The sequence below is a fragment of the Bombyx mandarina genome, chromosome 04 (assembly GCF_030267445.1).
Source record: "Bombyx mandarina strain Sakado chromosome 04, ASM3026744v2".
Classification (NCBI taxonomy): domain Eukaryota; kingdom Metazoa; phylum Arthropoda; class Insecta; order Lepidoptera; family Bombycidae; genus Bombyx; species Bombyx mandarina.
This window is the reverse complement of record NC_143211.1, coordinates 16,803,040-16,817,270: the sequence shown is the minus strand read 5'-3', so window position 1 is coordinate 16,817,270 and position 14,231 is coordinate 16,803,040. Positions and strand designations below refer to the sequence as shown.

At 39.7% G+C, this 14,231-nt stretch overlaps 1 protein-coding gene across 1 annotated transcript; it reads left to right on the top strand.

Annotated features, from left to right (window-relative positions):
• The first annotated feature begins 6,849 nt into the window (after nt 1-6,849).
• LOC114247350 (SOX domain-containing protein dichaete) lies at nt 6,850-8,393 on the top strand. Its single transcript, XM_028180286.2, has one exon. It carries the CDS (start codon nt 6,977-6,979, stop codon nt 7,715-7,717), a length of 741 nt encoding a protein of 246 aa, XP_028036087.2. The 5' UTR covers nt 6,850-6,976; the 3' UTR covers nt 7,718-8,393.
• The last annotated feature ends 5,838 nt before the right edge of the window (nt 8,394-14,231 follow it).

The following is a 14,231-nucleotide window of genomic DNA, read 5'->3' as shown; positions in this document are numbered from 1 at the left end:
GTTCTCAGTATCTTATTCATACCGGAATAGCTCTGAGCTTACGATGCGCTAAATAAAAAAATGTATGCCGTCGGTTATCACCATGGAATACTGGAAAATAAGTAGTAATTTTGACTTTTTTTTTAATGGTTAGATGGGTGGACGAGCTCACAGTCCACCTGGTGTTAAGTGGTTACTGGAGCCCATAGACATCTACAACGTAAATGCGCCACCCACCTTGAGATACAAGTTCTAAGGTCTCAAGTATAGTTACAACGGCTGCCCCACCCTTTAAGCCGAAACGCATTACTGCTTCACGGCAGAAATAGGCAGGGTGGTGGTACCCACCCGCGCGGACTCACAAGAGGTCCTACCACCAAATGCTTGAATACTTTGCGTCATATGAGTAGGTACTTTATACCTATTATGCTACGATTCTAAAATTTTCGCAACTATATTCTTCAATTTCTCTAGAACCGTTTGTTGCTAAGTTCTTATTGAAGCCCATGGACATCCTAACGTGAATGCCGAATCGGCATTGAGATATAAAAGCCCACTGAGCTTCTTGCCGGATCTTCTAAGTGAGTCGGGTTTCCGATTCGGTGGTAGATTCTGCGAAGAACTGCTAGGGCCAGTGCTACCAACAGTCGCGGTTTGAGCCCTGTGAGCTCACCTACTCGCCTGGTTACGCTGACATAGCCTCTCAAGGTTATCAGCTTAGGTAGGAAAAAAAGAGATAAATTTCAATCAAACTGAATGACGGCTGTCCAACTCTGATCGAAACTGATTGACTAGTCTGATTAGTGGCAGAAATATGCACGATTCTGTGTCATTCCCGGGCGGGTTCATAATACGTCCTACCACCAAACAAATTTAGAACGCATTACGTTTATTAAAACAAATAATAATAAAAATTAATGAATGAATTTTCACATAAAACAATGGTTTCATTATCCAGATTGCCTTAACGGCGTCGGGTGGGTCACAATACCGTATTATCATTGGAGGCCATTAACCAAGTGCATTCTACCTGAAAAATAATAGCGTTCTCCCTCCCCCGTTCGTATATGAGCATACAGTGCGATGGAATGGTTCGGTCGCACAGTTTATTTTGATAAACATCGATCAAAAACTTTTATCGCGGGTTACTCTTAAACGATGTTTAAAAAGCCTCCTTCGGTAGGTCGTGCTGCTGGCATTATCAATCCGTCGGCTACCACACATCATATATATTTTTGATTTTGTAATTACCGACGTTACGGATATTAAATTCATTCAGTCGCAATTTGAATATTGTGAATGAATTCACACGTAAGTGCGTAGAAATGTAATATTGGGTTAATTATGCAAAGTTTAGTTAGACTCTGGTTTGTGTGTATTATACTCATATATTGATTATACACATATCGGGTTGAGCTCTTCCCGATCATCACCTGTGTCCTCGTGGTCAGTAATTTGTAGGTTAGACTCGGAATAAGAATACACTTAAATAATAGCAATCGTAGTCGCATGCAATCGCAATGGTGCCTCCAAAGAGAATGCCTCCTCTCTCAAATTTCAAATGACTGTCTAGTAATCCCATCGTCATAGACTAAGCTCTTGAAATGTCACACGTCATCCACAGATTCACTGACACTTGCCATACGTCATTCTCTATTGAACGAGTTAATAACAACTCTACCCATAAACAATTACGATCGCAACGCCATCTCCGATTCCACCCAAGTAATTAACCTGACGTTTCCAATCTTATAAATCACAGATATTTCCACTGATGCTCCGACATACATATATGTATATATGTGAGTATGCCCCTTGCTTGACTAAAGTCGATTTACATTCTAAATTTTGTAAAAGTTCAATTAAACACGAGTTAAAGTGTTTTTTAAGAAATCATTTATTTGTTGAATTGGCGTATTGTTTGATAAAAAAATAATGTACAGTACAAATATTACATAAATTGCATTTAGTTCTCAATCGAGTCGTTAAGACGTTTCATAACGAAGTTGTTTGTGATTAAAATAGGCAGTAATTTTTCAATATCACTTTGGGGAGATATACGACAAAGGGAAGATCTTCCACCGAGCGGGTGATATTTGCTCGGTAGACCGACGGTCCGAATGTTGTTGATCGGAACTTGTATATATGCGCTTTATCTTGAAAATGTCGTAAGCGAGATTCAGGCATCTGTCAATTATCTTGCGTTGTATGATGGCTACCTGCCACATCACCCCCCTCCGAGACTGGAGGTCGTGTCATTTTTAGTTAGCGTTGTCCGTGCTGAGATTAGCTTGCAAGGGCCAGTGCTGCTCGAAGCCTGCGGTGAGTCGAGGCTGAGCTTGAATGCTGCATGCGTGTCGCCAGTGCTGCTCGAAGTTTGCAGTGAGTCGAAACTGAGCTGAATGCTGCGTGATTGTCGCCAGTGCTGCTCGAAGTCTGCGGTGAGTCGAGACTGAGCTTGAATGTTGCGTGCGTGTCGTGCGTAGTCCATGTGATGCAGAGCTGCCACGCCGGAGATGTGTGACCCCAAGCGTTGATGATCCGGTCGTGGGCTGCGATGAACTGTAGCGGCGTGATGAGGCAGTGAAGTTGCGTGCCGTAGGACCAGGAAGCGCGGTGAGTCGGCTGCGATGGTCCTGTTGAGGCTGCGGTGCTGGCTTGCTGTGGGACGACTGTCAATGACGTTTTATTTGCGAGAATGCGGGGATTGTGGTAGCCGAAATTCTTGATGCGCTGATGATGAATCAGAAGGTTGCGTGTTCACATCACGTCGGAGGTCACCAGTTTGGGGAGATATATACGACAAAGGGAAGATCTTCCACCGAGCGGTGACATTGCTCGGTAGACCGACGGTCCGAATGTTGTTGTTCGGAACTTGTATATATGCGCTTTATCTTGAAAATATCGTAAGCGAGATTCAGGCATCTGTCAATTATCTTGCGTTGTATGATGGCTACCTGCCACATCACCACTAATATCGTCGTAAGAAAACGAAAACAAAAATTAAAGTTAACGTAATGATTTAATCAAAATTTTAAAATTAGTTCAACCCGTCCTTCACATAAAAAAATCGACCACAAACAAGTCTGGTGCGGTGTCAAGGGAAATTTGAGTAAATTAAGATAGGATGGTGTCGCGAATAGGCATTAAGCCATATTGTGCTCGGCCTGGCTTTGTGCCTACTAACTAGCTGCAGCCTCCACTGTGCCATTGGGAGCGTCGCATTGTCAGCGGCGTCGAATAAGTAATTAGGTGCGATGTTTTAATTAGTGATATTGAATATAGTCGAGTGAATTTTTTTACGTTTACATTCATAAATATTCCTTTGAATACTGTATAAACTATTACATATATACGTGTATATGTATTTGTGTATATACAAGTATGTACATATATTTACGCTTATATGTGTTTTGTGTGTGTATTTGTAATTTAATATAACTCTCATTACAACTACCACTATTTTCTCTGCCCTACCTTTAGTTGACTGATAGAGACTGCCTTAGGCATTAAGTCCGTTAATGTAAATTTTACATGAAGTTTAATAAATAAAAAGAAAAGATTAACTGTCTTCACTGGCATTAATAATGCTGATATCTAAATTAATTACGGTGAATTAAGATTGAATTAAATGTTGTTGAATTTTTATTATATTTTTAGTAGTTGTTCAGGCTATCAGGTCATAGACACATTGTTGTCATAGCGCACGGTATTATATTATATGTATAATAAATAACGGGGAACAAATCACGCACCTTGTACGATATATAAGATATGCTTGTAATTACAACAACTGTTGAGCCATAATTTCGAAAAGTAATTAATGTGAATTATGTACCAGAACATTATTAATAGGATTTCAATTGTTTTCTTTTTCCCTACTTATTCGCTGGTAACTTGAAGGGCTATTCTAGGTTCTCATAGGCAGGAATCAATTGATTTTGTTCAGTAGCTACATGTGTAGATTTAAAGGTTTCAATCCACCTAGTTTCTCGCCGGATCTTCTCAGTGGGTCGCGATTCCGATCCGGTACTAGATTCATCGAAGCACTGCTCTTGTTAGGGCTAGTGTTAGCAATTCACTAGAATTGAGCTCACCCACCGGTCGTGCGAAGTTGAGCCTCTTAGGCTACTACGACAGAGAGGAAAAAAAAATCAAAGATTTTCAATACATGTAATCATCATTTAGGTTTCCCATTGTAATAGACAGATGTCGCTGTACGTGTAAAAATGATTCAAATGTCTAGAGCAGAGTTGATAAGGTTTTTTTCATCGCGTTTTAAAACATTAAGAATTCTTATGAGTGCAAAATATTTAAAAAGTAATGTTTAGTTTATTTGTACATATCCATTTAGAAGTGTCCATGGGCCGCACCTGTCTACACCTGGTTTGTGTTTTTGTTTCGTGTGGTGCTTTTTATTTTTTTATTGCTTAGATGTGTGGACGAGCTCACAGCCCACCTGGTGTTAAGTGGTTACTGGAACCCATAGACATCTACAACGTAAATGCGCCACCCACCTCGAGATACGAGTTCTAAGGTATCAGTATGGTTATAACGGCTGCCCCACCCTTTAAACCGAAACGCATTACTGCTTCACGGCAGAAATAGGCGAGGTGGTGGTTTTTTTTCACTACCTATGCTGATAGCCTTGAGAGGCTATTTCAGCTTACCCTACCTTGTCTAGGTGAGCTCACGGGGCTCAAACTGGAGAATTGCTAACACTGACCCTAGCAAGAGCAGTGCTTCGCAGAATCTACCACCGGGTCGGAAACGCGACCCACTGAGAAGATCCGGCGAGAAACTCAGTGGGCTGTGTCTGTGGGTGAATGGTGGTACCTACCCGTGCGGACTCACAAGAGGTCCTACCACCAGTAGAGCTGGCTGAATGTGTAAGCTTTCTCTAAGAGTCTCTGATTTGCATAGGGATGTTAGCGGATCGTATTAGATCGCTTCCCTACCGTGCACAGCTAGTAGTATCACTAATTAATTTATTATTTTAAAATATCAAATTTTTTCTATTCAATTTTATTAAATCATTTTAACACGTAAAACCGTTAAAGCCTTGTTTTGTTATTACATCGCGAAGCTGTAATAAAAGCTAAACTAAAACAAACAAAAAAACACAAAAGCTGAGACTTTCGCGAAACAAAACGATTTAAACAATGCAAAAATGAAGTGACATAATTGTTTTATCACCGCAAAACAATAAACGATTTCTTAAGAAAACAACTCGCAAAAGTTGTAATATAATAACAAAAGCGTCCGCATTCGTTACAAAAGCTCGTGATTTGTCGTGAATGAGCTTTTATGGTGTGCTGTTATGGGGACCGAAACTTATGGGGGCATCGTATTCAAAACAATTTTCAAGAAAACTGTAAAAATTTATTACGGTTTATGCTACAATTAGGATTTAGCCTTGGAGCAGACGGTCGGGTACCTACGGTCTCTCGGTGGTTGCTTATAGTTGTCCATTGTTGTTACCGTAAACATCACTCATTGTAACAACATTTTATGTTAATTCACTAACTGTACTATTCTCGATGTGATCAAAATATTGTTTTATAAATCCTATTTTTTTTTATTGCTTAGATGGTTGGACGAGCTCACAGCCCACCTGGTGTTAAGTGTTTACTGAAGCCCGTAGACATCTAATGCGCCACCCACCTTGAGATATAAGTTCTAAGGTCTCAGTATAGTTCCAACGCCTGCCTCACCTTTCAAACCGAAACGCATTACTGCTTCACGACAGAAATAGGCAGGGTTATGGTCACAAGAGGTCCTACCACCAGTAAAAATGACCTAATGAGTGGAAAAGCCATACTCACCCTCCGAATTGAGAATTCCTTATTTAATTGTTTCTAATCATGTGTTCGCTTTTTAAAAAGCTCAGGAGTTATTTCAGTGCAGCTTAATAGAAATCATTATTGACAAGAAGAGTTTTCGTTAGCAACTTGAGCACGAATGGTTTCATTATCGGGTATATTTCAAATTGTGTTCAAGTACCTACATTTGACTAACATTAATCTTGTATAATCGTATTACCCATTTTGAAACATCAAACTTTTTTTTATCCTACCTATGCTGATAGCCTTGAGAGGCTATTTCAGCTTCTCCTTGACGTGTAGGTGAGCTCATGGGGCTCAAACCGGAAGTGCTGCTAGCACTGGCCCTAGCAAGAGCAGTGCTTCGCAGAATCTACCACCGGATCGGAAACGCGACCCACTGAGAAGATCCGGCGAGAATGCTGCGTCTATGGGTTAATTCGCTCGTCGAGCCCTTCGTCGCAGGTAATCCTATATATACCCATATTAAAACATCAAAGATGCACGATAAAGTAAGCAAGGGTGAGAGTCAGGTTGGCATCTCAACTTAGATGAAATGATGGTTATAAGGTACACGCATCACAGATATTTATTTTAGAGAATTTAGAAGGTAATCATAAAAATAGACCTACCAGAATATTCGGTAATTTAATGTAAATATTTGTTTGATTATTATACTCGGATACGTCAATAAAATCCTACACCTGTTTACGTAGACGTACGTACTAATTCACGGATCAAAATAAAATTGACATTGAAACATTCTTGTTTATATTGCATCGGTTTGAATATCGAACCAAAAAATTCAACAATGCGACAATGTATTCTATTACAGCAGTTACATCAGCCATCGAGCCCGAACAGCTGCTCGGCCTGCGGGGGCTATTGTCTCGAGCGAGACGAGCGTACGCGGCCCATTGTGGGGGAAGAAGAGAACAACAGCGCGATAAAGGAGGGGCGCAGGCTTTACTCGCGCGCCCCCTATTGGCGCGGCCGGAACGCCCCAAAAACCGCGCCCCCCGCGCGCCTGGACCCACACGAGCACGCCGAACGCTCGTCAGTCTATCGCACGTCTTCGACGCGACACAATCACACTCTCGTCTGTGCTCGTTTACCACATTGTGCCATAATACAACACACAGTTCATGTTACAACGGCTTTAGAACGTTTAAATCATGTCGACTTTGAGCCATCACCCGTACGCCTTTTCTATGCATCCCGGGATGTTGCCGGACTATCCAAGCGGGCCGCAGCAGATTCCTGCTACATCTCCGCAGTCCGAGGGCCACATCAAGAGACCCATGAACGCGTTTATGGTGTGGTCGCGCTTGCAGAGGCGACAGATAGCCAAGGATAACCCGAAAATGCACAATTCGGAGATATCTAAGAGGCTCGGAGCGGAGTGGAAGCTGCTTTCCGAGATGCAGAAGCGACCGTTCATCGATGAAGCAAAGAGGTTGAGAGCTCTGCACATGAAGGAGCACCCGGACTACAAGTACAGGCCGCGCAGGAAGCCCAAGCCCCCGACGCAAGGAGGAGCTCCTGGTGCTGGTGCGTTCCCGAGTTTCCCGTTGCCGTATTTCGCCGGTCCCGCTCCCAGCGTGGGCCCACTGGATGCGTTACCGTATCCTGCCGTGCCGCCGTACTTCCCACATCAGCTGGATCACTTGCAGTTCTCCAAGCTAATGGCACCGACGGCTGAGAAGCTGCCGACGGTCTCATCGTCTGCTGCGGCGGTAGTGTCGTCGTTCTACTCTTCGTTGTACACTTCACCGGCGGCTCCTCCAAAGCCATTTTCCTCGCCGCTGTTCCACCAGTACGGTATGGCACCCTCGTCGCCTGTATCTCCGGCGACACCCACACAGCACAGTCCCCACGACGACCAGCTCAGGCGGCCGGTGTCTGTCATATATTGAAGACCAACCTGCCTACCTTGAAGGAAGCCTTCAGGGTTCGGCAACCAAGAAGACCCAGTTTTAAGTGTTAGAGACAGTGCAAAAGACATTATGACATTATTTATTGATTTTTTAGAGTTATAGTTGAATTATTGAGTATGAAGTGCGCCTCGGGCAGTGGTTTGTACGCACGTGAGCACACTAAGCCCGTCGGGCATCGCATCCCTTCAATTCATTCTGTGATTTATTTTTTGTTTTTGATGCATCTCTATATAAAATAAGATAATATAACGCCGGCTCATTAGTTAGGTATGTGAAGTGAGATTGGTACCAAAAATATATTATTTCCCGTAGGAATCTGCGTGTAGATGACTAGGTTAGTTCCTCTGTGGATTTATTCATTTTGTTTCATTTATCTTGTCTGTTGATTTTGATTGTTTGCCGCTCGTTTGAGGTCTATCTGTCCCTCAGAGCGTTCTTAACTTTAATTGAGATTTTGTAAATTATTTGTTGTATACATTATGCGGAAGTAAATGTAAATTAAGTATTTGTCTTAGTAATTAATTTAGTGCATCAGAATTGTAAATATTAGTGTTTAAACGAATATCGATGTCAGTACCAACGATGTATTATAGTGAAGAAGAAACTTTGTTAATGCCATGAAAATAAAAATTAAACTGTTTTTTTTTTATTTATACATTTTTGTTTTATTCCCGTCTTCGAACTAATTTTAATTTAATATAAAAACATTTTTTTGTATTTGAGGAAAGCAAAAGGTGTTTTATTAGGATATGTTTCGATAATTTTTTACCTTGATACTTTAATTTATTACAGGCATATAAATTTCGAGAAATTAGATGAGTCATTTTTCCATTATGAGTTATAATTCATTAAGCGATGCACGAACACACAACTAATTAGGAAGAGAACATTAGCTTGTGATGTGACATTATATCAATTATATAGGTATTTTTTTTGTTTGTGTCTGTTTGTCCTTTGTGGATTTCTAAGTCGTTTATTTGATTGTAATGAAACTTGGCACAGTCGATGTTGGCATTCCAGGGAAAGGACAATACCACCAATGTACGATAGGTGGCGTGCGAGTAGTTTCAATAAGTTCTTTTTTTTTCTTTTTTTTTCTCCTACCTAAGCTGATAGCCTTGAGAGGCTATTTCAGCGGAACCTTAACTAGTAGGTGAGCTCACGTAGGTGACGACGTGGCCAACACGAACCCTAGCAAGAGCCGTGCTTCGCAGAATCTACCACCGGATCGGAAACGCGACCCACTGAGAAGATCCGGCGAGAAACTCAGTGGGCTGTGTCTGAGGGTTCAATAAGTTCATGTTGGCGATAGTCACCTCAGAACGTGACCCGGTTTTACTGGTTAACAGTAAAAAACAAAAGATTGTTCTTAGACTGGTGGTAGGTCGTCTTGTAAATCCGCACGGGTAGGTCCCACCCTACCTATTTTTGCCGTGAAGCAATAACGCATTTCCGTTTGAAGGGTGGGGCAGTCGTTGTACTGTAAAAACTGAGACCTTAGAACTATTATCTCAAGGTAGGTGACGGCATTTACGTTTGTAGATGCCTTTGCTCCGGTAGCCACTTAACATCAGGCAGGCCGCGAGATACTCAACCCACCGAAGCAATAAAACAAAAAAAAGTTATTGAGAAAAATAAAATACAATTAAAGCAAGGTATGTTATAACACAGAAACGTATTGAAAGAAATTACGGTAGTAAAACAATAATCGTGTCTCACAAATGTAATTGTAAGTGAATTTATTTTAAATTTTCACTTAAATTACACCAAAATAGTTTTCATGTTTGAGTAGAACGATCAACGGAAGTATTTAGAATTAATTGATTCTAATAAATAAATTATATTAAAGTCATCTATTTAAATAGCTCTATATATCCTTATTAACAGATTTTGTTTGTTGGTCCGTATATAATTTTAGTGACTCTGTAGACAGACGAGTTTACCTGAAGGTAAGTGTTCACCGCTTACCAAGGACATCAGCAATGCGAGGGGAACAACTTATTACATACTTATATTCGTTACATTTTATAGGCGTATTTGTATATTTAGGATTTCTATTTCCCTAAATTTTAATATAGACATTAGTCCTATAATTCAATGGACGCAACGGTAGTCCCGCTTTATATGGGTCGCGAGAAATAAATATCACAACATATATCTAAAACCACCTTTTTATGGATTATTTTCATTGTATTAGACGAGGAAATTAGCTCGTTAGAATTTCTCTAAATTAAGCGGTTTTCTGCAAGAGATAGTTTTTAGCGATAAGACCGCCTATTGTGCAAACGTATCTACTTGTTGATTGTTTTTTCTAATGTTGTGTTTTAGAGTACAATAAAGTATGTTCCCTCTCTCTCTCTCTCTTTCTCTCTCTTTTTCTCTCTCTTTCTCCTTCTCTCTCTCTCTCTCTCTCTCTTTCTCTCTCTCTCTCTCTCTCGTTTACTGTTACTGGTATACTATGTGCTATGGCAGAAAAAGAGAAGACCCCAAACCAGGCTACGATATCGTTCAGTAAATACGCAATCTAAAACAATTGTTTTCTGGTCAACGCAGTCACGTCATAACAGGTCGTTAACCCGGGCGTCAGCTGATGTTTTGTTCTCACGTTGCGTGGTTGCGTTTTTAGGAGTTAACTTTTTTTGTTATAGGCATTATTTTCGCGGTTGTTCACTCATAATATACTTAGCTTTAAAAATGAATATTTTAAAAATCAGTGTAGAGCTCGTCACCGTTGTTTTTAATATCAAAACAATTTCCTTGGATTTTCTAAAATATTTATTCATTGATTAAATTTGAATTTTTATAACTTGTTGCTTTATTGCTTCGTTTATTTTTAATTGAGACGAATTAATTAAAATATTTCACTATTTTTATTGTTTATTAAAACGCGACGGGGTCTCTAAGTTTGTCTGTTAATAATATCTCTTTCTGTCATATTTCATTTGTATATTGAATTTTAAATTAGTTAGTATCGACAGTTACGGATATATCCTCATCTCGGACTGAATTTAATTCGAGGTAAACGGATTGACAATCATTATTACTTTTTATATTATTTTACAATATTATTTTTATTTAAACTTTATAATATTACGTGAGCCTACACGGGTTAGTATCAATATCCAGCCTATTTCTGCCGCAAATGTGGAACAGGGTTTGAATGTAATTAAAAAAGTAGTTATGCAATACAATTGGTGCTTCATCCTCATAAGATCGAGTCGATCGATCGATGAACGAAAGGCCCATTTGGTGTTAAATGCGACCGCTTACCTTGGGATATCAGTGTACGTAGTGCAAGTTTTTTAACGTTCTGGATAGCGTAAAAGTTAACTCAAATTGGTATGCAGTTGGAACAGCGTCCCTGCCGGCAAAAGTAGGCCAACCTTCGAACTCCATACAAATTTGAGTTAACTTTGACGCTATCGAGAACGTTTAAAAACTCGCATTAAGCACACTAGTCGAACTCTCAGGTCGTAGTCGAAATGGGTGGGAGAAGGGGGCCGTGCTCACAACAATACACTCGGACTCATCATCGTAATATGTTTGCTTAGAAGATTTGGTAGCTGCTTGCGGGATATGAACATCGACGTAGTTGCATCGCTCGATACGAGTACCCCGGGAGTCTTATCCTTTAGGCTACGACGTCTTATATAAATAAACTTTTTTAATATCATATTTCGTCAAAACAAACGAACCGACATAAATATCTTTATTGTACATACTTATGGAAGTAGTTCTGTGATGGAAATTACAATCGTGTATGACCATGAAAACTGTAAAGGATTGGAAACCTTGGAAATAATGTATTATTATATCTCATAGCAATAAATAACGCGAAATTGAACCTTAAAAGTAATTTAATCAGTAATTATTCTTATCATTTAATCATATTGTGTTAATATTAAAATCTCGACGCTTGTATCGAATAACTCGTACACGCGCGAAATTTCAAATTATATGACTCTTTATCTCTGATTACGATAGATGGCGCTACTGATTCGCAGTGCGGTCATGCGGCACGCAGGTCAATGTCCTTCCGCGTTCACTCTCTCTGCATGCCAGGTTTATTATCTAAATAGACATAATTATTAGTGTAGGTAGTTATATATTGCTGTTATGGATGTATGGCGGGGCAATAGGATGGCATCGCATTTTTCGTTTTGCACTAGATCAATATAATCCACGTAGACCTCAAAGTCTCAACGGTCTTTCAAAATGTTTTTTTTTTATTCATTCATTCCATTCCATTCCATTCTTTAGACGGGCACACGTGACTACTCAGCAGTAGACTGGTGACACATTACCACCTCTCAATCAACTTATTTAGGATAAATATTGGTGGCCTGAAGGCCTTCCAGTTGCACCAGAACAGGTGGATGAGCTCGGGCTCAGACAGGAGGGGTGGGATTTGATAACAGCCACCCCAACGCCTCCGAATGAGACCTAGCAGTGCCAAGGCAGCTGCTTCGCGAATGCATTTGCCACCGGATCTGAATCGGGACCCACTGAGAAAATCCGGTGACAAACTGAATGGCTTGATGTAAGGAGTTGGCTTTCACGTTGATCCATTTAACGAGTTCGACGAGTACGGTTACCGCAGACCCTGTGCGTCTAATAACAGTGTTAATGGATCGGGTGGATCCTTAGGGTCGTGTCTTATATAAATAGAAAGCCATACTATTAAGTATTTTGATGGTCTGAACTAATGGATGAAACTGAATAATGAATTCCTACGTAACAAATGCATTTTAATACTCACACGTAAGTTTAAAATTTAATGTAAGTACAAAAAAAATACTCAGGAAACAATCGACCTTAATCCCGAATATCTCAAGACAGATTCATTTCATTCATATACATACATTTTATGTAATATTTTGTAGTGGAAAAAAATGTTGTAAAAATATGGGAAAGAATGTATCCAACGTTTTTATAATTCTTACTTTTGTTAGTAGCTACTTTAAATAAAACGGTTGACACAGAGGTGAAAATGGCACTGGATGTGTGTCCGCATATCCTTGTATAAAAATTTTAGTTCCTCTGTGCGTCTGTTTGTCACTGAATTCTTCTGAACAGCCGGAACGATTTTGGGATTCCGGGATGATTTTTTTGCGTGTGTTTGTCCTACTTTCGTATTTTAAAAGCATTAACATATCACTCACACACGTGTCCTGAATATTTGAATCCTGGCATACCAACACATTTGCTAATATACCTATATGTAGACACGGAAAATATTGTTGATGTACTGTGATTAGGATCAAAACACATCGATTTAAAAAAAAAAAAAAAATTTTTGGACACTATTAACATAGATATTCACCATAAATCCCAAGGAAATGTGTAAAATGAGCTATTGAGTGTACCCTTTCAGATTCAATCCCCTTTTAGCGCAGAACGTAGATTTCAATTTAATCTTTACAGTACCCGGGCGGGGCGTTTTTCATTAGAATTGTTTTATTTTCATACCTTTTGTTTTCGGGCCATTAGATCAGAGGGAGTGAGAATAAAAGAAAGCGGCTTCAAAATTTTACCTCCCGAATCGGCTACGGTTCTATTATTAAATAAACCTACATTACGTATATGTACGATTGTAAATATTTACTTAATTTGACATTGACATGATAAATTCATTTACTAATTCATAAAAGATTGATCCGTAATTTTTGTTCATAATAATAATAATATTATCTAAAAAAAATCGGAAGATACGAAAAAATGTCCCAGTGGTTTCTGAAGCTACTAGTAGTATTACATGTAGCTCTCCTATAACACGGTATTGTACAACACAGTTCCACCCTAACATGAAAAGAAAAGTTGTCCGGAATCCTCTTATCACAACACGCTACATCTACAACACCTCTGTATATAACCGATTTTTTTTTAGTTATTTTTATTTATACTAGGTCAAAAAATGCATACAGGCATATTTGGGATGAATTCAGAAAAATTACTTTCCTTTTTGTACTGACCTCATGCTCACATAACACGGTTTCACACAGCACGGAAATTTCTAGAAACATACCTACAGTGTTATAAGAGAGTTACCCGTATTTGCCAATCATCTATTCTATTGTATTCTATCAGCCCACAGACATCCACTACTGAAAATAGGCCTTCCCCAAGCCTCGCCACAAAGATCGGTCCTGCGCTGCCTGTATCCAGCGGATCCTCGCTATCACCAGTCCATACTAATCCTTATCTTTACTCATTCTCGTATGTATTATAACATCCTAATTTTCAACGCCCTAAATAGGAACGTACGGACTTATTTTGGTAAAGTCCGCGCGGTGGATTCCACTATCCTGCCGATTTTTGTCACGAAGCATTAATGTATTCTTGTTAATAGAGCAGCCGCTTCTTCAACGCAGACGAGACTTGATTCTTATATCAGGTACCGATAGCGGCCTTTATGCTCTGTTATCTATGAGCTCCAGCAACTGGCTAATGTCATATCGACCTCGATATTCTGACGGTTTTCCATCTTAGACGA